Source organism: Oncorhynchus clarkii, chromosome 14 (genome assembly GCF_045791955.1).
Source record: "Oncorhynchus clarkii lewisi isolate Uvic-CL-2024 chromosome 14, UVic_Ocla_1.0, whole genome shotgun sequence".
NCBI lineage: Eukaryota > Metazoa > Chordata > Actinopteri > Salmoniformes > Salmonidae > Oncorhynchus > Oncorhynchus clarkii.
Window position 1 is genome coordinate 12920001 of NC_092160.1, and position 25833 is coordinate 12945833.

Below are 25833 nucleotides of genomic sequence, written 5' to 3' on the forward strand. Positions count from 1 at the left end.
TATCCCTATCCCCGCCCCATTCTATATCAATCCATTCATCTTTTCACCCTCAACTGCCCCTAACACAGGTTTTCACGAGGATAGAAGAACAAGATCTCTCTCACTCACTCTCTCTCTCACACACACACACACACACACACACACACACACACACACACACACACACACACACACACACACACACACACACACACACACACACACACTCATTTATATACACCCAATATCATCTTAAACTCCAAGAGATGCTAAAACCTCTCACAACATCTATTTTTTTTCAATCGAGGTGGAGAGGTATTAGTCAAATATAGAAGATAATACAATTATACATTGTGTAATTAATTCACCTGAAAACAAACCGACACAAACACACCCATACACACAAACACACACCTGTTTTGCACTTTTCCCGTGCGGCGAGCTCATCCCTGCTGAACCACCTCCTCCAGCGGAAGAATCCTTCGGAATGATCATGAACATCTCGGTGTTGTTTTCTTACACGCCCTATCTCTTTCTCCCCCTCCCTTTCTCGTTCCCTCTCTTTCTCGCTCTCACTCTCTCTCTCACTTCCTCCCTCTCCTCTCTAGTTTTCAGAGTATATTTTTTTTACAGACACTTCAAACTGACTAGTTCTGTATCTATTAAAGTAATTTTGTCTGGACTCTTCTAAATTCTGCTTTGACTTGCTTTCTCTCTCCCAAGTTTAAAATCAGAAAATAGCTAACTTTTCCAAAATAAAATTGTTCTCCCTTTGTACTCCCTTGATTTCCCTCCCCTTCTCTTTTCTCCCTTTCCCCTGTCTCTATCTATCCCTGTTCAGCGGTTGTTAGTGCGTGCCTCTCTCTATCTCTCGTCCTGTTCGTCCAGGTGAGGGGGGTTTTATCATCATGTGTCCTGCAACTCAGGGATTGAGTTCCTGCCCCTCTCTCTCTCTCTCTCTCTCTCTCTCTCTCTCTCTCTCTCTCTCCACTTCCTCTCTCTCTCTCTCTCTCTCTCTCGCTCTCTCTCTCATCCTATCTCTCCATCACCCCCCCCCCCCCCCCCCACACACACACACACACAAACACTTTGTCTCTGTCCATCCCCCTTTTCCCTGTCTCTCTCTCATGTTGTCTGTCTGTGATCTGTTTTGTGTAGTGATAAGTTGTGTCTGCCCAGGCCCTGGCCTTTGTTGGAACGCTAATTGGATTTTCATTGAGGTGTTCAGGTCAGCCTTTCAGGAGGAGGGAAGGGGCGATGAGTACAGATTCAAACATGACATGTCATCGCCATCAAACACGAACATGCATGCATGGATAAATACATCATCCAGGCATGACTAAACACACACACAAACACAGTTGCGGGTGCAACAGTACCAGTCAAAAGTATATACACACCTACTCATTCAACAGTTTTTCTTTATTTTTACTATTTTCTATATTGTACAAGTATAGTGAAGACATCAAAACTATGAAATAACACATATAGAATCATGTAATAACCAAAAAAGTGTTACACATATCAAAACATAATTTATATTAGAGATTCTACAAAGTAGCCTCCCTTTGCCTTGATGACAGCGTTGCAGACTCTTGGCATTCTCTCAACCAGCTTCATGACGAATGCTTTTCCAACAGTCTTGAAGGAGTTCCCACATATGCTGAGCACTTGTTGACTGCTTTTCCTTCACTTTGCGGTCCAACTCATCCCAAACCATCTCAATTGGGTTGAGGACAGGGGATTGTGGAGGCCAGGTCAGCTGATGCAGCACTCCATCACTCTCCTTGGTCAAATAGCCCTTACACAGCCTGGAGGTGTGTTGGGTCATTGCCCTGTTGAAAAACAAATGATAGTCTCACTAAGCCCAAACCAGATGGGATGGCGTATCGCTGCTTAAGGATGTGGTAGCCATGCTGGTTAAGTATGCCTTCAATTCTAAATAAATCACAGACAGTGTCACCAAAAAAGCATCCCCACACCATCACACCTCCTCCTCCATGCTTCACGGTGGGAACCATACATGCGGAGATCATACGTTCCTACTCTGCTTCTCATAAAGACCCGGTGGTTGGAACCAAAAGTCTTGCATTTGGACTCATCAGCCCAAATGACAGATTTCCACCGGTCTAATGTCCATTGTTCGTGTTTCTTGGTCCAAGCAAGTCTCTTCTTAATATTGGTGTTCTTTAGTAGTGGTTTCTTAGAAGAAAATCGACCATGGAAGCTTGATTCACGCAGTCTACTCTAAACAATTGAAGTCTGTTACTTGAACTCTGTGAAGCATTTATTTGGGCTGCAATCTGAGGTGCAGTTAACTCTAATGAACTTATCCTCTGCAGCAGAGGTAACTCTGGGTTCCTTTCCTGTGGCGGTCCTCATAAGAGCCAGTTTCATCATAGCGCTTGATGGTTTTTGTGACTGCACTTTAAGATATAAGATATTTAAGTTATTGACATTTTCCGAATTGACTGACCTTCATGTCTCAAAGTTATGATGGACTGCCGCTTCTCTTTACTTATTTGAGCTGTTCTTGCCATAATATGGTATTTTACTAAATAGGGGTATCTTCTGTATACCACCCCTACCTTGTCACAACCCAAGTGATTGGCTCAAATGCATTAAGAAGGAAAGAAATTCCACAAATTAACTTTTAACAAGGCACACCTGTTAATTGAAATGCATTCCAGGTGACTATCTCATGAAGCTGGTTGTGAGAATGCCAAGAGTGTGCAAAGTTGTCATCAAGGCAAAGGGTGGCTAATTTGAAGAATCTCGCATTTAAAATATATTTTGATTTGTTTAACACTTTTTTTGGTTACTACATGATTCCATATTTGTTATTTCATAGTTTTGATGTCTTCACTATTATTCTACAATGTAGAAAATAGTAAAAACAAAGAAAAACCCTTTAATGAGAGACTGTGTCCAAACTTTTGACTGGTACTATACCTGTGTGCCGTGAACTAACCCAGCACACAGACTCTATGCTCAACCACAGTTTGGCTTAGAGCATAACTCTAAGCTCTTCCTTACATGGACATGTGTGACATCACCACAGATATTTAATTCCACTGAAAGCATCTGCTTTCTAGAAAGAAGTAATTACCACCTCTGCTCTTCCTTCTCATTCCAGAACAGTACTTAGCCCTTAGTCTATAGCAGAGTGAAGGACCACAAATAGTTCCAGGATAAATTATGAGCATCACTCTCCATCCCTTCGGCTGATCTCCAATCAGTTTCAGTTCAATAAACAAGGACTATCAATGTAACCTAGCCACATACTGTTTGTACCACAGGAGGTTGGTGGCACCTTAATTGGGGAGGACGGACTCATGGTAACGGCTGGAACGGAATAAATGGAATGGTAATCGATTTCCATGTTTTTGATACCATTCCATTAGTCCATTCCAGCCATTATTATGAGCCGTCCTCCCCTCAGCAGCCTCCTGTGTTTTGTATTACCACCTACATCTATTATGTGTAAATTGGGTTGAACTCTGTCTGTATCTTATGTTACAGTATGTCTTTATGTCTGCCATGTCTGTATGCTTGTAATGTAATGACACATGGAACATTTCCAAACAGATTATAAAGTATTCTATCCTATTTGCCCCACTGTTTTCTTGGCCCCTCCTCTTTCCTCCTCTATTCACCCCTCCCTTCTTAGCCAGCTCTTAACCTCTTTCCTCCTCTATTCACCCCTCCCTTCTTAGCCAGCTCTTAACCTCTTTCCTCCTCTATTCACCCCTCCCTTCTTAGCCAGCTCTTAACCTCTTTCCTCCTCTATTCACCCCTCCCTTCTTAGCCAGCTCTTAACTTCTTTCCTCCTCTATTCACCCCTCCCTTCTTAGCCAGCTCTTAACCTCTTTCCGGCTGAAAAAGAAGTTGATAGTATTCAAGCTGAAGGATAAGCGTATGGTAACAAACATTTCTCCAGTTCCTAATGAGGTTTCCATTAATCACATTAAGCCTATCTCTCTCCCTCCCCTATCTGTCTGGTCATTAGTTATTGATTGGGGAGCACAAACTCAGACCGGGAGAAAACAGATCCATTACGACAAAAACATCCAGAGTTGCACTGGTCAAAAATAGAATGGTGTATTTTACAAAGGGATAACTCAGGAGGGCCCGGCGGGAAGAGAATGATAGTTAGAGAGGTGGATAAGGGAGAGGCAGAAGCCATGTTTACACCTTGACATGTGGTTGTCGTCATCCGATCAAGATGATCTGATCACTATCTGATCAAGATTTGTTGTGTCTACACAGGGTAATTAAACGTGCCTCTTATCTGCCCACTGCTTCCATATTGTGACCAGTTCCCTGGTCCCTCCCTGTGTGCAAATTAATCCAACCTGCATTGGTGCTCCCTTATGACACAAGCTGTATCAATTGTCTAAAAACAGCACACTTTTATAGTCAATAGTTTTACACTGATCATCACAGACTGTATTTGTTATCCAATGATTTAAAACTGGGTGTAGGTCATCATTGATCATTCAGTAACGGAGTCTCCTTCACTCATCGAGAGATGATCGACTGATATACTAGCATTACAGAATGTAAACTTAACCACACATGGGGATACACGGGACGGTCTATGATGGAGTCACAGCAGAAGAGCGCAGTGCATGACAAGTGTATGGCAAGGTATAATGTGTAGGCATAATTGCTGTTTCCACCTGTACCTTTACATCTAGCCAGAGGGGACTTTTATAACATTTCCATAGGCAAGCCACTGCATTATAGCGCTGTATTATTTCCCTATCTGATATAGCAACTGAATTAGACTATTCACATGACCAAACAGTTGATAAAGCGCTCAGCAGCTTTCCCTCAATATTGCCACAGCACTGTCCAGGATGAACTGGGGATGTTCACCCAATACCGCTCTGAATGAAATGGGCACTGGGTTCTCCTGTTTCAACACATGCTATTACAGGCCTTTCTGTTCTATGCTTTAAAATATAAAAATGTTTTTACTGGCATTGAACCTGCGAACGAGGAACCCTTTGTCCATATATATATGTATGTATTTATTTATTTATGAGTGATCTAATTTCGATTGGACTGTGGCCCTTGGTTTCTAATGAAAACCACCATGATCTTAATTCTGGAGGGTTGTAGGACCGAGGCAGGAGGATCATCCAGAGACAGAGGCGAGGTGATTTGAGCCGCTCTGTTTGAGGGGACCCAGGTGTAGTGGTGTGAGGCGCTAAATGATGTTTATGAAACACTGGGAAATGTGTCTGAAATGAAACCCAGGGTTGTTTACAAGTCCAATCATAAATCAAAGTCCTCTCCTTGTTCCTAGAGATCTACCTGTATGCCTATGATGAGGTATCTCTCCTTGAACAGCGAGAGAGAGAAGGAGGGAGGGAGGTGATGGATGGATAAACAGTAATGTAGAACGGAAGGCTTGTGTTACTGGATGTAGATTAGCCTTGGAGTAATGCTATCTAATTACAGATAAGATAGACAGATGAACTAGAAGAACCTTCATCATTAATTTGTTTGTTAATGAAGGGATGGACAATGAACTTACTATGGGCCCGATTCAGTATTGTGATACAGTGCATTTGGAAAGTATTCAGACACCTTGATTTTTTTCCACATTTAGTTACGTTACAGCCTTACTGAAATATATACACTGCTCAAAAAAATAAAGGGAACACTAAAATAACACATCCTAGATCTGAATGAATGAAATATTCTTATTAAATACTTTTTTCTTTACATAGTTGAATGTGCTGACAACAAAATCACACACAAATTATCAATGGAAATCAAATTTATCAACCCATGGAGGTCTGGATTTGGAGTCACACTCAAAATTAAAGTGGAAAACCACACTACAGGCTGATCCAACTTTGATGTAATGTCCTTAAAACAAGTCAAAATGAGGCTCAGTAGTGTGTGTGGCCTCCATGTGCCTGTATGACCTCCATACAACGCCTGGGCATGCTCCTGATGAGGTGGCGGATGGTCTCCTGAGGGATCTCCTCCCAGACCTGGACTAAAGCATCCGCCAACTCCGCCAACTCCAGGACAGTCTGTGGTGCAACGTGGCGTTGGTGGATGGAGCGAGACATGATGTCCCAGCTCACTTGGATTCAGGTCTGGGGAACGGGCGGGCCAGTCCATAGCATCAATGCCTTCCTCTTGCAGGAACTGCTGACACACTCCAGCCACATGAGGTCTAGCATTGTCTTGTATTAGGAGGAACCCAGGGCCAACCGCACCAGCAAATGGTCTCACAAGGGGTCTGAGGATCTCATCTCGGTACCTAATGGCAGTCAGGCTACCTCTGGCGAGCACATGGAGGGCTGTACGTCCCCCCAAAGAAATGCCACCCCACACCATGACTGACCCACCGCCAAACCGGTCATGCTGGAGGATGTTGCAGGCAGCAGAACGTTCTCCACGGCGTCTCCAGACTGTCACGTCTGTCACGTGCTCAGTGTGAACCTGCTTTCATCTGTGAAGAGCACAGGGCGCCAGTGGCGAATTTGCCAATCTTGGTGTTCTCTGCAAGTGCCAAACGTCCTGCACGGTGTTGGGCTGTAAGCACAACCCCCACCTGTGGACGTCGGGCCCTCATACCAACCTCATGGAGTCTGTTTCTGACAGTTTAAGCAGACACATGCACATTTGTGGCCTGCTGGAGATCATTTTGCAGGGCTCTGGCAGTGCTCCTTCTGCTCCTCCTTGCACAAAGGCGGTGGTAGCGGTCCTGCTGCTGGGTTGTTGCCCTCCTACGGCCTCCTCCACGTCTCCTGATGTACTGGCCTGTCTCCTGGTAGCGCCTCCATGCTCTGGACGCTACGCTGACAGACACAGCAAACCTTCTTGCCACAGCTCGCATTGATGTGTCATCCTGGACTCCGTCTCATGCTACCACTAGAGTGAAAGCACTGCCAGCATTCAAAAGTGACCAAAACATCAGCCAGGAAGCATAGGAACTGAGAAGTGGTCTGTGGTTATCACCTGCAGAACCACTCCTTTATTGGGGGTGTCTTGCTAATTACCTATAATTTCCACCTGTTGTCTATTCCATTTGCACAACAGCATGTGAAATGTATTGTCAATCAGTGTTGCTTCCTAAGTGGACAGTTTGATTTCACAGAAGTGGGATTGACTTGGAGTTACATTGTGTTGTTTGTGTTCCCTTTATTTTTTTGAGCAGTGTATATATTTTTTAAATCCCACATCAATCTACACAAAATACCCCATAATGAAAAAGCAAAAACAGGTTTTTAGAATTTTTTTGCAAATGTATATATTAAAAAGAAATATAACATTTACACAAGTTTTCAAACCCTTTGCTCAGTACTTTGTTGAGGCACTTCTGGCAGCAATTACAAGCTTGAGTCTTCTTGGGTGTGACGCTACAAGCTTGGCACACCTGTATTTGGGGAATTTCTCCCATTCTTCTCTGCAGATCCTCTCAAGCTCTGTCAGGTTGGATGGGAAGCTTCAATGCACTGCTATTTTCAGGTCTCTCCAGAGATGTTCGATCGGGGCTCTGACTGGGCCACTCACGGACATTCAGAGACATTCCACTCCTGCATTGTCTTGGCTGTGTTCTTAGGGTCGTTGTCCTGTTGGAAGGTAAACCTTTTCCCCATTCTGAGGTCCTGAGCGCTCTGGAGCAGGTTTTCATCAAGTATATCTCTGTACTTTGCTTCGTTCATCTTTCTCTCGATCCTGACTAGTCTCCCAGTCCCTGTCGCTGAAAAACATTGCTTCACTGTAGGGATGGTGACAGATTTCTTCCAAACGTGACGCTTGATTCAGGCCAAAGAGTTCAATCTTGGTTTCATCAGACCAGAGATTCTTGTTTCTCATGGTCTGAGAGTCTTCAGGTGCCTTTTGGCAAACTCCAAGCGGGCTGTCATGTGCCTTTTACTGAAGAGTGGCTTCTGTCTGACCACTCTACCATAAAGGACTGATTGGTGGAGTGCTGCAGAGATGGTTGTCCTTCGGGAAGTTTTTCCCATTTTCACAGAGGAGCTCTGGAGATCTGTCAGAGTGATCATCGGGTTCTTGGTCACCTCACTGACCAAGGCCCTTCTCCCCTGATTGCTTGGTTTCGCAGGGCGGCCAGCTTTAGCAGAAATCTTGTTGGTTCCAAACTTCTTCCATTTAAGAATGATGGAGGCCACTGTGCTCTTGGGGACCTTCAATGCCACAGAAATGTTTTGGAAAACTTCCCCAAATTGGTGCCTCAACACAATCCTGTCTCGGAGTTCTACGGACAATTCCATCTACCTCATGGCTTGGTTTTTGTTCTGACATGCACTGTCAAATGTGGGACCTTATATAGACAGTTGTGTGCCATTCCAAATCATGTCCATTCAATTGAATTTACTGCAGGTGGACTCCAATCAAGTTGTAGAAATATCTCAAGGTTAATCAATGGAAACAGGATGCACCTGAGCTAAATTTTGAGTCTCATATTCAAAGGGTCTGAATACTTATGTAAATTAGGTATTTCAGTTTTAATTTTTTAATACATTTTCAAAAATGTCTAAAAACCTGTTTTCGCTTTGTCATTTTGAGGTATTGTGTGTAGATTGATTAGGGAACAAAATAAGGTCATCCATTTTAGAATAAGGCTGCAACGTAACAAAATGTGGAAAATGTCAAGGGGTCTGAATACTTTCCGAATGCACTGTAAGTAGACTTAACATACAAGTAAAAACAATTGACTGTCCATGTTAAGTCAACTTAAGAATAGTTGTGTGCCCATCTGAGGATACAATAGCCTGTGGTGTTATGTTGCAATAGACTTGTAATACCACATATATACATTATGTAAAACGCAAGCATATACATGTCCAGCGCCAAATATAGAAGGGATTAGTATTTAACAGCTTTCTTATTTTTTTCATATTGTATTGTGGTATAGTCTGGTAGCTTCTCGCTTATCCAGTTTAAAGTGTCAGATATAGAAGGCTGAAACAATGTCTCGGTGATAATCCTACACACAACACCACACACACCACACACTTCCTGCGCATACCACACCTGTTCCCGCTCACACACAGCACACAGACACACACGAACTTAAGACACATGGCCCTGTGGTGTTCTCAGTACTATAGCACCACCTTGAACCTCTGCTCTAATCTGAACCCCTTTCTGACTGGTAGGTTCTACCAAAAATCATTTAGCGCCACAGCCAAGGTGTAACATGTTGAAATGTTGAACGCAGCCTCTGTCAGCACCAGGTGTCTAATTTCCAATTAAGGGCCTGGCTCAAGGTATACATGTTTGTCTGTTTCATTTGTTCTGGGGATCCTATTACTATGTGCAGGTTGGCGTGCCTTGGGAGGATGGGTGTGGCGACAATGGATTGTCAGTGTGTTCATGGCAAGGTTGCCTGTAACCACTGGTACCTGCTCCCCTTCTCCCATGGCATGCCTTCCTGGGTATGTATTTTGTGTGTTGGCCAGAAATAACACGAATATTGATTGAAATGTAATACATTGATAGACGTTTGAAAACCTATGTACTGATGGAACTCAGGGGATGATTTAACCCGGTTGTGCTTGTCAGCAGTGATTGTACGGAGCGCTAGACGCTGAAGGTGGTGTCCGTGAGAAGCCTTCGTTGAGTTGCTTGAATAATTGGGATGGTGAATGAAACATGCATGTTTGTATATCCCTGGCATACTCCACTCCCTGATGCAAAGAACCTGAGTATTTTAGATCAGTCCGAGGACCTCACCTGGTGTATAAAGAAGATGGCGTAGTGTGGCTGCATGAACCATATTTTAGGTGTTAAATCCCCGACGTGACACATGGATTTTGATGAGTGATTTCTGAAGTGCAGCTCTTGATCATTGAAAGCTCGTTCTCTTTTGTTGCCACCAGTGTGAGAATGACGTGTAGGGTGGCCGTTGTGTTGGACTGAAATAGAACAACAGTCTGAATACACCGTAGTCAAGATCTAAAGAACAGCCAGAGTTCATTATCTGCATGTTCCCAAACAACAGACCAGACATATGACATGTGTGTTGACAGGTTTGGTTTCTGAGCTTTCTATATTATTAATCATGGGGTATATTATTAATCATCTGGTATAATAGAGACGTGAGGGGTGTCATAAGTAAGCTTGGGAGGGACTGAGTGCAGGGAAAACCTATCACATGTAGCAGGACTGATAAGGGGAGGAATCGTTTAAGGCCCATATCACTCAGCTCCCTGCCTAGCAATAATGATGCAATGTTTAGTGATAAGGAGGAGACTCCACCCAAAGTGGGGTATGTATACTACCACGGGTGAAACCATGTTTTTGTCTAATGCAGCTGTATTGACTCTCTGGGAAGAATTCACTTGGTTTAAGCTTTCATGGTGTCCGTTGAGTTTGTACTCTGAAAATTAGAACCTAACAGTGTGATCTATCTGTAGAACGACCACATTGTGGATGTAGCACAGCACCTTTTTATTCTACAGTCAGCCAATGTTTCCCCCAGGTCCTTTACGCTACTGCATCATTCCTATCTCCACCCTACCCCCAAACACACACACAGACGTATAGGGTGGGTATTGTGTTTGAGCGCCCTCCAGTGGACTGAAATAGAACAACAGTCTCAATACACTAAAGTCAAGCTCTAAAGAACAGCCAGACAGTTCATTATCTGTCACAATGGATTATGACAACCTACCCCGAAGGTTATACACACACACACACACACACACACACACACACACACACACACAGCTTTCATTATGTTGCTATTGGAGTCAGTTAATACATGAGTAGAATACCTTTTCACATGTACAGTATATACTATTTTATTAAAATGTCAAATACACTGTCATCTTACTATGTATACTTTATAGAATAATACTATGAAATTGTCATTTAATGTTCGCATTTGTAAGGATAAGAATGTTATATTTAAGGTACTTTTCAATTATTTTTTCCATGTGGCTTACTTTAAAGTCTACTGGCATGTGCTCTCTTCAAACACAAAACATTATCCATGGTAACATAAATGACAAAACAGTGAACAATGGTACATTGTTAGTACATTAGTGAGTATGATGCCGTTTCTCACAGCTTTTCTAACCTTGTTCGACTTTCTTGTATTTGGTTTTCAGTGTTCTCTGACATTTGTTAACAGTTCTCTGCTATTTCTCAGACAGTTCATAACAATTCTTAACAGTTCTATCACACCTCCGGGTCTGGGCTAACAATAATAAGAGGTTCCCGGTTTCTCCCGTTGATGATTGGCCAGGGGTTGAAGTAGGGGAACACCGGCTCTGTGAATGTGGCGTCGGAGAATGTGAACAGGTGACTCATATCCCCTGCGTCGTAAAACGCCACAACACCCCTCCTGTAGTCCAGGTACACCCCTACCCTCCTGGGGGGGCAAGGGGGGTGCAGCAGGCTCTCCTCGTGGTTTGTGCAGGCCTCGTACTCACTCCCGTCCCGCCCGTCTCTCATCACCAGGGTCCAGAAGCCATCGTCCGGACACAGGCTGATCTCGTCCTTCCTGTTGACCGAAGCGGTCGCCACCCCCAGCCCCCAGGCCGTCTTGGTGCCCACCTCAACCACCCAGTAGTGTTGCCCTGAGGTGAAGGCCTGGCTGCCCAGGACGATGTTGTAGCGGGTGAAGCGCTCAGGGTTGTTGGGCAGGTTGGGCTGGATGTCCCCCACACTGACTTGAGTGCAGCACGGGGACACCCACAGCCTAGGGTAAGCTGTGTCTGGATCCAGAGTCACTGCTGTCACACCTAGGGAGAGACAGAGGCATTCAAATATTAACAAGAGTTATTGGGTATGAGGTTGAGTGTTAATCCTGGTGTATGCGGCCAGCTCATAGGTGTGGTTGGATACTGTTAAGTGCAGTCAGGTTTGATAGAATGCAATCAGGTGGACCCGGTGGTGAAATGTGGTCACATATGTGAGAGCTGTGGACCAATGGATTCAGGTGTGGTCTGCAATGTGGTCAGGTTTGGGTAAGGTGCGTGTTGTCTGACTCTATATGGCTGTGGTTATACCTGGCTGAAGCCCAGAGTTCATCCTCCTCCAGGTGCGGTATTGCAGTGGTCCCAGGAACTCTCCCTCCTGCAGATCCACACTCACCTCCGGGGGGCGCTCAAACACACTCTCTGTCCTGAGAGACGGAGAGAGAGAGAGATAGAGAGAAAGAAAGAGAGAGAGAGTTTCATTTACCTAGAAAGGCCTGTTTCTGAGTCTTTATCAAATTTACAAAGTACCATTACAGAACAAATAAAGATGAATGAAACACTGTGGAACATTGGGTTACCTTTTTTAGAGTTAATTCAATCATGTGGAGTCATGTGGATGTTGCAGAGCTCTATGAACTGTAGCATCAAATAACAACCATGGATTTAATGACTTACCCTCCAATAAAATCTTTGATTCCCTGTAAGAAACAAAAACAGAGATATGAGGCCATGCCGAGACACGCACACGCTCTTCTTCTCCTATTCAGAAACCTTATACCCTCCTATTTCCCTTTCCCACAGTCCCTCTGGTTCTTTTTCCACCACCACCCTTAACCCCTTTCCCTCCCTCTTCTAAAATCCATATTTCCTCCCATCTCCTTCCCCCCTCTCCTTTCCTCTTCCTTTCTCTCCTCTCACCCTGAGTTGTGCCGGGTTCTCCTCCTCTCGGAGTTTGATGTGAAGCTGGTCGGCGGTTTGCTCTAATTGGCTGATTTGCTCTGTGGTGCGTTTGAGGGCCTCATCCAATTGGTTGAGCCTCTTTTCCTTCTCCCTCTGCAGTCTCTCCTTCACTCTCTCCTCCTCCTGGAGAAGGAACTCCCTCAGACGTCCAAACTCTGCACTCACCTGCGCCTCCATGTCCCCAGCTCGCTCCTGATGTGGGGAGAAACAGAGAAAAATATTAGTGTTACAGACTGGGTATGGAATACATCTAAGAGACCGTTATTTTTAAATGTTTTAATTTCACCTTTATTTAACCAGGTAGGTCAGTTGAGAACAAGTTCTCATTTACAACTGCGGCCTGGCCAAGACAGAGCAAAGCAGTGCGACACAAACAACACAGAGTTACACATGGGATAAACAAACGTACAGTCAATAACACAACAGAAAAGTCTATGTACAGTGAGTGCAAATGTAATAGGATTAGGGAGGTAAGGCAATAAATAGGCCATAGTAGCGAAATAATTACAATTTAGCAATTAAACACTGGAGTGATAGATGTGCAGAAGATGAATGTGCAAGCAGAGATACTGGGGTGCAAAGGAGCAAAAAATAAATAACAGTATGGAAATGAGGTAGTTGGGTGGGCTATTTACAGATGGACTATGTACAGGTACAATGATCTGCTCAGACAGCTGATGCTTAAAGTTAGTGAGGGAGATATGGTTGAAGCATGCATTTAGTTTTACTTGCATTTAAGAGCAGTTGGAGGCCACGGAAGGAGTGTTGTATGGCATTGAAGCTCGTCTGGAGGTTTGTTAACACAGTGTCCAAAGAAGGGCCAGATGTATACAGAATGGTGTTGTCTGTGTAGAAGTGGATCAGAGACTCACCAGCAGCAAGAGTGACATCATTGATATATACAGAGAAAAGAGTCTGCCCAAGAATTGAACCCTCAGGCACCCCCATAGACACTGCCAGAGGTCTGGGCCCTCCGATTTGACACACTGAACTCTATCTGAGAAGTAGTTAGTGAACCAGGCGAGGCAGTCATTTGAGAAACCAAGGCTGTTGAGTTTTGACAGAGTCAAAAGCCTTGGCCAGGTCGATGAAGACTGCTACATAGTATTGTCTTTTATCGATGGAGGTTATGATATCGTTCAGGACCTGGAGTGTGGCTGAGGTGCACCCATGACCAGCTTGGAAACCAGATTGCATAGCGGAGAAGGTACGGTGAGATTCGAAATCATCGGTGATCTGTTTGTTAACTTGGCTTTCAAAGACTTTAGAAAGGCAGGGCAGGATGGATATAGATCTGTAACAGTTTGGGTCTAGAGTGTTTCCCCCTTTGAAGAGGGGGATGACTGCGGCAGCCTTCTAATCTTTAGGGATCTCAGACAATAAGAAAGAGAGGTTGAACAGGCTATTAATAGGGGTTGCAACAATTGCGGCAGATAATTTTAGAAAGAGAGGCTCCAGATTGTCTAGCCCAGCTGATTTGTAGTGGTCCAGATTGCAGCTCTTTCAGAACATCAGCTATCTGGATTTGGGTGAAGGAGAAATGGTGGAGGCTTGGGAAAGTTGTTGTGAGGGGTGCAGAGCTGTTGACAGGGGTAGGGGTAGCCAGGTGGAAAGCATGGCCAGCCATAGAAAAATGCTTATTGAAATTCTCAATTATAGTGGATTTATCGGTGGTGACAGTGTTTCCTGGCCTCAGTGCAGTGGGCAGCTGGGAGGAGGTGCTCTTATTTTCCATGGACTGTACAGTGTCCCAGAACATTTTGGAGTTTGTTCTACAGGATGAACATTTCTGTTTGAAAAAGCTAGCCTTTGCTTTCCTAACTGCCTGTGTATATTGGTTCCTAACATCCCTGAAAAGTTGCACATCGCGGGGGCTATTCGATGCTAATGCAGTAGGCCACAGGATGTTTTTGTGCTGGTCATGGGCAGTCAGGTCTGGAGTGAACCAAGGGCTATATCTATTCTTAGTTCTAAATTCTTTGAGTGGGGCATGCTTATTTAAGATGGTGAGGAAGGCACTTTTAAAGAATAACCAGGCATCCTCTACTGACAGAATGAGGTCAATATCCTTCCAGGATACCCGGGCCTGGTCAATTAGAAAGGCCTGCTTGCTGAAGTGTTTTCGGTAGCGTTTGACAGTGATGAGGGGAGGTCGCGGACCAATTACGGACCCAGGCACTGAGGCAGTGATCGCTGAGATCCTGGTTGAAGACTGCAGAGTTGTATTTAGAGGGCAGGTTGGTCAGGATGATATCTATGAGGGTGCCCGTGTTTACGGATTTAGGGTTGTACCTGGTAGGTTCCATGATAATTTGTGGGAGATTGAGGGAATCTAGCTTAGTTTGTAGAATGGCCGGGGTGTTAAGCATATCCCAGTTTCACCTAACAGTACAATCTCTGAAGATAAATGGGGGGCAATTAATTCACATATGGTGTCCAGGGCACAGCTGGGGGCTGAGGGGGGTCTATAACAAGCGGCAACAGTGAGAGACTTATTTCTGGAAAGGTGGATTTTTAAAAGTAGAGGCTCTAGCTGTTTGGGCACAGACCTGGATAGCATGACAGATCTCTGCAGTAGATTGCAACTTCCACCCAACTTTGGCAGTTCTATCTTGGCGGAAAATCCTGTAGTTGGGGATGGAAATTTCAGAATGTTTGGTGGCCTTCCTAAGCCAGGATTCAGACACAGCTAGGACACCAAGGTTGGCAGTGTGCTAAAGCAGTGAATAAAACAAACTTAGGGAGGAGGCTTTTGATGTTAACATGCATGAAACCAAGGCTTTTACGGTTACAGAAGTCAACAAATGTTAGCGCCTGGGGAATAGGGGTGGAACTGGGGGCTACAGGACCTGGGTTAACCTCTACAGGGCCTGGGTTAACCCTTTTCTATGGGGATCTAGATTTCTAAGGCACTTGCTTGCAATTCCTATCGCTTCCATTGGATGTCAACATTCTTTAGAAATTGGTTGATGTTTTTCCTTTGAGAAATTAAGAAGTAACCATGTTCAGAACGAGGGTCGAGTCTAGTGTACTGTTGTGGTTGGGGCGCATGACCTGAAAGCTCGCTCCACTTTGTTTTCGTCCTGTATTGAACGCAGTTTATCCCGTCTTAAATTTGATTGATTATTTACATCAAAAAATACCTAAAGTTGTATTAGGAAAGTGGTTTGAAATTTTTGGACAAAGATTACAGGTAATTTATTAGATAATGTGTAGTCATGTTGCGTGAGTTCGAACCGGTGTTTTTCTGGATCAAATACGCCAAATAAATCGGCATTTTGGAGATATAACGACGGAATTATTCGAACAAAAGGACCATTTGTGATGTTTATGGGACATATTGGAGTGCCAACAGAAGAAGCTCTTCAAAGGTAAGGCATGAATTATATCGTTATTTCTGAGTTTTGTGTCGAGCCTGGCGGGATGAAATATGATTGTCTGTGTTTGTTTCATGGGGTGCTGTCCTCAGATAATCGCATGGTTTGCTTTCGCCGTAAAGCCTTTTTGAAATCTGAGACCGTGGCTGGATTAACAAGAGGTCAAGCTTTAATTTGACATATTGCATGTGTATTTTCAAGAAAGTTAAATTGGTACAATTCTGTAGTTTGAATTTCGCGCTCTGCAATTTCACTGGATGTTGGCCAGGTGGGACACTACCGTCCCACGTACCCTGGAGAGGTTTTAAGAACCAATTTCTATTTACAATGATGGGCTTTCCAGAGGCGGAGACAGGAATGATATAGAATACACAACAAAGACAACATGAAGCACAAAACAGACACACGTGGCAACATTTCAATAACTGATCATGTAAGGAAGAGAGAAACGCAGTGTTCCGTTAAAATCTCAGTCAGTGTACTGAAAATAATCCAAAGAAAACATACATCACAAGAACAGCTAACCACCTCCACTACACACACACACACACACACACACACACACACACACACACACACACACACACACACACACACACACACACACACACACACACACACACACACACACACACACACACACACACACACACACACACACACACACACACACACACACACACACACACACACATTTTATGGCTAGATTGTTGACATACATCCTTACTCACTTCCTGAGCCCTACAGAGAGACAGAGAGACAGAGGGAAGTGAAAGATCGAGTGAATGGCGGAGAGTAAGTTTGTCAGCGTGTGACAGACAAACAGACACATAGACACACAGGGCATTCCTCCTTAATGGGGACCACATGACTGTGCTCTGTTCATTTTAAAGGCAGGACTCTACCGCCACCCTGACATCCTGCACATTCCATATCTGCCTCAGATACCTTGTGAGGTGAAGTCTGTGTTAGAATAGAGAGGGGGAGTCCCGGGCCCATTCTAAATTCTAGCATTGACCTTATCACTGCTAAGTGCTAACTAAGGCCAGTATTTTATGCCACTCTCATGGTGTGTGCTTACATTAGGTGTGTGAGAATATGTGTGTGTGTCTGCAATGTTTCTGAGAGAAAGAATGGGTGAACACTAATCCCATAATCTGTATCATAATCTCAGAGTACCATTGTGCATGAGACATTCCCAACAGTCCAATATTTGATGTGACACCTGTCAACATAATCATATTGATAATATAATATAATTATATTTCAACCAATTTGCATGTGCTTGGGTGAGACAACGCAGGAGAATGTTGCATGGTCAACAGAAATTCTGGTTCGGACTAGGGTCACCGCAAACCAGAATACCCTCGCTGGCGCACACACATGCAGTCAGTATACCTTGATGAGCATGATCTTGTTGTTGGTCTGGACTTGATGGAGAGAAGCCTGTCCTGTCTGGAGCTGTACTCTCTCCAGGGCTATGGACAGCTTGTCCTGCAGAAGACACACACACACACACACACACACACACACACACACAGAGAGAGAGAGAGAGCGAGACATAGTGAAGTTAAGAGAATATTATTATATGTATAATTCCGTTATACAGAGATTGAATTAGGCCTAACTCTTGTCAATAATAAGATCTACTGTTTTGGATCCTCTGTAGTCTCTCTGACAACAAGGTTAATGTAACTCATATGATCCATTTACAACTAACTGGACCCATTTCAACAAGTTACCCAAATGAACCCAAAGAAAGTTAGAATTTAGACGGGAAAGATTTGTAGAAACAGTGTGGTGACAGGTATGTCACCAAACATCCACGGCAAATAAAACAGGTTTAATATGTCTGGGAACTAAGCCCTGACACCGGCATGCTGAATTCCTCTCCAAGTATAAACTCACACTGACCTGAGTGGCTGATTTAAAGGTCCTGAACAGTCATCCTGAAAAGTACTTTTTCTCTCATGGCCAACTACCAGGATATTTGAAAAGACAAGATGAGTGGGCGGGGATCTTAAATTCATAAGGTCGCCTTGACTGACAGCTCTTTGAAATGCCTATGTCAAGCAACTTGGATGCAGTGAGCAGTGTTGCAGTAAAATCATCTCAAGCAAATTTGGTGATACACAAAGCAACTCAAACAACATTAAAAATGGCATAAATTAAAACCAGTACCAGTCAAAAAGTGTGAAAGCTGTCATCAAGGCAAAGGATGGCTACTTTGAAAAATCTCAAATCTCAAATATATTTAGATTTGTTTAACACTTTTTTGGTTACTACATGATTCCATATGTGTTATTTCATAGTTTTGATGTCTTCACTATTATTCTACAATGTATAAAAAATTAAAAAATAAATAAAGAAAATCCCTTGAATGGGTAGGTGTGTCCAAACTTTTGACTGGTACTGTGTGTATATATATATATATATATACATTTTATACATCTCCCATTTGGCATCTCTTGTGATGCGGTTCACAGCAGCAACTGACGGATGTGTTGACATGACAACTGCATAAAAGTTTTGAATGAGCCACCACCCTTTTGCTCCATGCTGGCTCAAGACCTTGCTAGCCAGTAACTACCTAACACCAGACAGATGAAGACCTTGCTAGCCAGTAACTACCTAACACCAGACAGATGAAGACCTTGCTAGCCAGTAACTACCTAACACCAGACAGATGAATAGGGAAACATATAAGTATCTTTGCCATAGATGAATAGGGTAACCCTTCAATTATATTCAATATATTATATTCAATATATTATATAATAATATTTGCTGACACCCTACAGTCACATTTTGGCACCAGTGGAGTAGCTATCTAGCTATATAAACCACGCCCATCTGCAAACATGCCTTCTCCAATGTTGGTTACAAAGCAGTATTTATTTAAATTAGGTAGGAGAATATCATGTTACCATTGGTGTATTACAATGAGAGTTAAGGTGATGTCACCTTGTCCCCTTCATAATGAATCCAAGTGTTTGACATGGGGGAGGGGACCAGTAACTTCATGATCAAACTTGATCAATGTAGAAGCAACAGTAACTTTTAATACGTTGGTCATCATACTTTGATCTGGTTTCCTTCAAATATCATCCAATTTCATGAAAAACATGATATTGACCATTAAAATAACTGTCATTTCACTTAACCATGTGAAAGACCCAATTGTCTTCAAAAAAATGTTTAAATAACACTCCTTGCTCGGGTCCAAACTTGTTTAAAAAAATATCTGATTTAATATAGTAACTTTGTCAACTTTGCAGTTTCAGATTTATGGGCAGGTTTTAGCATACCTGATGCATTCCAATGCAATCCCTGTGACAGTGATGTATTATTAACCCATATGTATTTCTATAGCAAAACACCTATATAGGTAGATATATAAATACTAAATATTGTTCCAAAGTGTTACCTTGTAGTTCTCGAACGCCTCATTGATGGGGATGACGTTGTGCGTCTTGTGGCCTCGGGACATCCCGCACACCAGGCAGATCGCGAGCTGATCATCTTCACAGTATAGCTTCAGCTTCTCCTCGTGCTCCTCGCAAAGGTCTGGCTCGTGGCGCTGAGAAGAACCGGTGAAACTGAAACCGGAGCTGGGCATACTGGCCCCCCGTTGTCGTTCTTCTGTATCCTCCTGCGCGCGCTCCGTGTCCCCGGGTTTCAAATCCATGGATCGGGCTCTCCTCACGCTGTCCACGACATTACACAGAAGCGAGTTAGGACGCAGCTTCTGAGGGCATGTCTTCCGGCACTGCGGGCAAGTCGGGTGCTCGTCGGACTTGGCCTCCCAGCACTGCGTAATGCATACATGGCAGAAGTGGTGTCCGCACTCGAGGATCACCGGCTCACGGAAGAGGTCGAGGCATACGGGACAGCTGAGCTCGCTATGTAGCTCCTTAAGCGCGCTGGCATCAGTAGCCATTCCGAGCCGTCTGCTCACTGAAGGGACAGGGGGTTGAGCTCAGAAAGTAAGTAGCTGGCTGATGCAGTGGAAAAGTTCACTCTTCCGTATTTGAGAGGGCGTGGTCTGTCTGACCTGACAGTGTCTGAGTTCCTCTGTTTCACGGAAGAGCGTGAAGACGTGCGTCTACAAGTCCACAGATCCCGCGGTTAGCCGCGTACTGAACCAGGTTTCTCTCTGGCCCAGTTTCATGTAGGCTCCTTGCTCCTACTTCTATACATTCCTCAAGCGTTCATGAATCTAAAAGGGACTGGATAGTTGAAATGGAGCATCTGGGCTATAGGAGTTGCCTAAATGTAGTGTAACTGTAATGTAGGTGTGCCCAGGGGTGAAAGTAGATATTATTTATTACGGGTATGGGACACCCAAGTGCGCGCACACATTTGTTTTATAGCCTAGGAGTGTAATCATATAGAATGACTTATATATAATCCCTATTAATTTAATAAATTATCTCTGGGCCTAGTAGCCTAGGCAAAATAAAGATGAGTCATATCACCGTTAACATGCAAATCCTTTTAACACCGGCGGCTCGTGGGTTTCAAGTTTGGGGAAGCTCATTTTCACCATAAAAAGACACCCTTATAGTAAAGCATTCCATGCATCCTCGCATTTGCATACGTATGTAAGATAGCTTACTATGCCTAATGTGATGATTAGATTGGATAGTCATATTTTAGGCTAATATAACTCAAACACTCAAAAAATACTATCTATTGCGGTGCGTAGGGGCGAAGAGTAGACTTGGGCTATGGCCTATCAGATATATTTCTTGTTGGCCTTTTATCTACACATTCCATGCTATTCTGCAACATTTTACATGAATGGAGACATTAGCAGAATATGTTTTAATAGCCTACTACAAACATTATACGGTAGCCTACTCTGCCGACACTGCGAAATACAATATGACATCCAAAAACAAACTGAAGTGTCACTGACCCAATGATGAAGACAGTGGATATGCACACTCACTGGGGATATGGCCGATGTTCTCCACTGGTGCCAATAAGATAGGATACTCTTTTTACAGCAATGGTAATTTACTTTCCAAATGCTTTTTGTATTCAATTGTATTTTTAAATATTGCGATACACCCGTCTGTGTCTCTTTGTTTTTTAATGACAGTCACAGCTCAACAAACTGCAATTTGGTATTTGCCTCCCGCGTTGCCCAAATTGCGAGCTTTTTTATTTGTTTATTAAAGAATATAATGATCCTCTGTGGCCAAATCATACTTTCTGGTATAGTAGCCTATTTTAAATGATTTTGTTTTGTGTATAGACAGGAGTAAGCTAATTAGGCTATATGATTTTGTCAGTTTTAATTCAATTGACTATAGGGAAATCTTGTCCTACCTAGCCTTATGGACGCTCTGCCTATGCCAATGTGGCAAAAACACAACCAGTCATGTTAATATCTGATTGTTAAGCAATCACCTGTAGACTACCCGCGCACATTCGTCCACTTACAAAATAATTCCAGCATCCAACCCCCAACAATGCACTGTGCAACTGCAATTTCATGAATGGAAAGAAAAATGTGTTACAAAACACCTACGTGTATTGTAATGAGATCTGTGATTGTTAGGCCTACACGTAGCCTGAATCGCGTCCACTGTTGAAAAAAATAAAATAATGATTAATAGCTTGTATGTATTTTTTTCGGGATTTTGTGGTAATTGTAATAGGCTCACGTTTTACCATTACGGCATACCCCCAATATTTATTTGGGCAGTAGGCTTGTAGGCTGTAGTAGCTTACTTTCACCCCGGAGTGTGTCAGAGGAGTCCGTGACTAGGCTGTGACCCAGGTGTTGTCCTGAGGGTTCGAAACGTTCCAGAACACTGCCTTGAAAAGCTGAGGCTGGTAAATGAGTCAGCACTCTGATTAAAGGCTTTTTGAGGAAGGAGAAGGGAAACTGATAAAGCATAAACACACTTGAACCTTAACCTATATCCATCAGAAGGATGTCAGCAGCTTTCCATTCCACCAAGGGGGAACGGGGAAATACCTATGGATCTTCAAATGAAACCTGCTCTCTGTCACATTTTGGGTGCCAGTAACTCTAGTTTCACTCAGCTCAGTTTCAGTGACCTGTGTGTAGATTTAATGCAGAGGCTCTTTCAATTTCTGTTCCTATGATAACCTCTATCATGTAGTGACCATGTGTGTCCCAGAAGGGCTGTGTATTTCCCAGAAGACACTATGGTCAGCACGGGGAAGTTCAGTTGCATCTCAAGGAAACAGAAGGGGAGGAGAGGTGTCAGATGGAAGTGTCACCCTTTAAGTTTCTACTCACTGGGTATAAAAGACCTTGGAAGCTAGGTTGATAGAAGACCACCCTCCATCGATTACACAGGTGCCTCAACAGACAGTGAACAGAAGAATAGGGCTCTCTGTAGAGAATTTAACTGAACTGAACTCAACTGAGTTGGGCAGGAGTGGACTAAGCTAAACTATATTGGACGACAGTGACTAGTTTCGGCTGATAGATACACAGGCTTTTCTCTATAACACACACAGTCCAGTGCTCAGCAGGAGGATGCCTGTCTCGTGTAGGGAGGCTCTGCTCATGCTTCTCGCCAGTCTTGGAGGTCTGGTCTGGGGGGAGGTGGGTGACTTCACCCCTTGCCTCCGCTTCTTCTACATGGAGACTCCCCCAAAAGGCATGGGGGGAGAGGGGTACCAGCCCATCTGCCAGCGCTACAGGAACCAGTACCACTTTGCCAGCCTGTACCAGCGCCAGCGCCGTGCCACCCTCTACTCTGCCTACATACTTACCCCTGGAGGAGGCAAACGGCCCAGGAACAAGTGGATGTATGAACCACAGGTGAGGAGTATGTTTCTGTGTGTAACTGTGCATTAAATTCAGGGTCTATTCCATTTTATTCTACTCAATTCAAGAAAAAAGTACTATTTATGGTGTGCATGTGTGTGTGTGTGTGTGTATAGGTGTGGATGTGGGTTTGTGTGAAGCCAGGATTCCTTAGAAAAGTGGTTAAGCAGCATGACTTCTCTCAAACAAAGCAATTAAAACAAAGGAATAGTTTTGTCATCTGGGAAATATTCTGTTTCTGTTTCCCTTTTTTAAATTGTGATTTCCAGGAACAAAAAGACTGGATCATAATTGAAACTTGGAAGCTATGTTTATGTTTTTATTTTCTTGTACCCAACAGCTCAGAGTAAATACCAGTGGTAGAATTGGTTATTACAATGTAATAGGCACTGTAATAAGCACTGTAATAAGCACTGTAAAAAGATGGGGGGAAACATGTGTAAACATATACACTACAGTGCATACTACCGAGGCCCATTATCAGCAACCATCACTCCTGTGTTCCAATGACATGTTGTGTTAGCTAATCCAAGTTGGTCATTTTAAAAGACTAATTGATCATTAGAAATCCCTTTTGCAATTATGTTAGCAAAGCTAAAAACTGTTGTTCTGATTAAAGAAGCAATAAAACTGGCCTTCTTTAGACTTGTTGAGTATCTGGAGCATCAGCATATGTGGGTTCGATTACAGGCTCAAAATGTCCAGAAACAAAGAACTTTCTTCTGTAACTTGTCAGTCTATTCTTGTTCGGAGAAATGAAGACCATTCCATGCGAGAAATTGCCAAGAAACTGAAGATCTGTTACAATGCTGTGTACTACTCCCTTCACAGACCAGCGCAAACTGGCTCTAACCAGAATAGAAAGAAAAGTGGGGGGCCCTGGTGCACAACTGAGCAAGAGGACAAGTACATTAGAGGGTCTAGTTTGAGAAACAGATGCCTCACAAGTCCTCAACTGGCAGCTTCATTAAATAGTACCCGCAAAACACCAGTCTCAACGTCAACAGTGAAGAGGTGACTCCAGGATGCTGGTCTTCTATGCAGAGTTGCAAAGAAAAATCCATATCTCAGACTGGCCAATAAAACTAGAAGATTAAGTTGGGCAAAATAACACAGACACTGGACAGAGGAGCTCTGCCTAGCAGGTAAGCATCCTGGAGTCGCCTCTTCCACTGTTGACATCGAGACTGGTGTTTTGTGGGTTGGATTCGCTTACACAACTTATCAACTTGGATTTGCTTACACAATGTGCCATTGGAACACAGAAATGATGGTTGCTGATAATGGGCCTCTGTAAGCCTATGTAGATATTCCATTAAAAATCATCCTTTTTCAGCTACAATAGTCATTTACAACATTAATAATGTCCACACTGTTTTTCTGATACATTTGATGTTATTTTAATGGACAAAAAATATGCTTTTCTTTAAAAAACAAGAACATTTCTAAGTGACTCCAAACTTTTGAACGGTAGTGTAAGTTGAACTAACTTTGTCTCTGTTTCGGTTATAGTCTCAGTGTTCACTCTCTCTCTCTGATCTAAGTTGGCGTTCTCCGGTGCCAGTCCAGAGATGCATAGTTTCCCGCGGAGTGGCCCCGTGGACCAGAATGTGGTGGAGAGCCAGCCATTTATTTGTATCATTACATAAAAATCACACTACAAGCCAAAGACTTAAAACACTAAAATGACAAGAGTAACTCAACCCCCCCCCCCGACAGTACCTTTATGTCCAGGACTACATCAACTCTTCATACACCAAGGGTCACCTCAACCCCAGCCTGCACCACCAGGCCCCAGAGGACCGCCGGGCCACTTTTACCCTCACCAACGTGGTCCCTCAGCGGGCAGCCTCAAACTCTGGCCCCTGGGCTCAGCTGGAGGCTGAGGTGAGGGCCCGGATGGGTAACTACTGCATTGGGCCGGCGTATGTGGTAACAGGGGCGCTGTCATACCTCTCTGAGCGCTGGATGGCCAACCGGGTAGCAGTGCCAGAGTACATGTGGTCTGCCTACTGCTGCCCCTCCTACAACTCTAGTCTCCCTGCCTCACAGAGACCCTACTTCCCATCATATGCTGCTGTGGGCCGGAATGACCCCCATAGTGGTGGAGAGATTGTGCCAGTGGACCCCCAGGCGAAGGCCTCGGTTCGGGGGTATGATGTGAGGCGGATGCCCCTGGACACTGTGGAGACTATTCTACAGCAGAGACTGGGCGTCCACATCAGCCTGTTTCACAATCAATGTCTGTAGGCAGGTGTGGTAGTTAGGTAATGGGCTGTTGTATGGGTTGTCCCTGTTCAGTGAAAAATAAAATCTACAGTGGAACATAATATATTTGGTGATTTAAGATCTTTGAACTAGTTTGCAGACCAGTCATAGCACACACAGACACAGACACACAGACACAGACACACACATACACACACACACACACAAACACACACACACACACACACACACACACACACACACACACACACACACACACACACACACACACACACATTGTCTGTGGGCAGGTGTGGTAGTTAGGTAATGGGTTGTTGTATTGGCTGTCCCTGTTCAGTGAAAAATAAAGTCTACAGTGGAACATAATATATTTGGTGATTTAAGATCTTTGAACTAGTTTGCAGACCAGTCATAACAGACAGACACAGACACACAGACACAGACACACACATACACACACACACACACACAAACACACACACACACACACACACACACACACACACACACACACACACACACACACACACACACACACACACACACACACACACACACACACACACACACACACACACAGACACACACACACATTGTCTGTGGGCAGGTGTGGTAGTTAGGTAATGGGTTGTTGTATTGGCTGTCCCTGTTCAGTGAAAAATAAAATCTACAGTGGAACATAATATATTTGGTGATTTAAGATCTTTGAACTAGTTTGCAGACCAGTCATAACAGACAGACACAGACACACAGACACAGGCACGCA

The 25833-nt window shown here is 43.8% G+C and overlaps 2 protein-coding genes across 2 annotated transcripts; one reads left to right on the forward strand and one right to left on the reverse strand.

Annotated features, from left to right (window-relative positions):
- Window positions 1-10755: 10755 nt before the first annotated feature.
- On the reverse strand, window positions 10756-20042 carry LOC139365988 (zinc-binding protein A33-like). Its single transcript, XM_071103058.1, has 6 exons — window positions 19449-20042; window positions 17420-17515; window positions 12603-12836; window positions 12360-12382; window positions 11994-12109; window positions 10756-11726 (listed from the first exon to the last, which is right to left on the reverse strand). Exons 1-6 carry the CDS (start codon window positions 19959-19961, stop codon window positions 11161-11163), a joined length of 1548 nt encoding a protein of 515 aa, XP_070959159.1. The 5' UTR covers window positions 19962-20042; the 3' UTR covers window positions 10756-11160.
- On the forward strand, window positions 19665-24487 carry LOC139365829 (endonuclease domain-containing 1 protein-like). The gene is made up of 2 exons (XM_071102899.1): window positions 19665-22832; window positions 24383-24487. The coding sequence occupies exons 1-2, from the start codon at window positions 22545-22547 to the stop codon at window positions 24485-24487; spliced, it is 393 nt and encodes a 130-aa protein (XP_070959000.1). The 5' UTR covers window positions 19665-22544.
- The last annotated feature ends 1346 nt before the right edge of the window (window positions 24488-25833 follow it).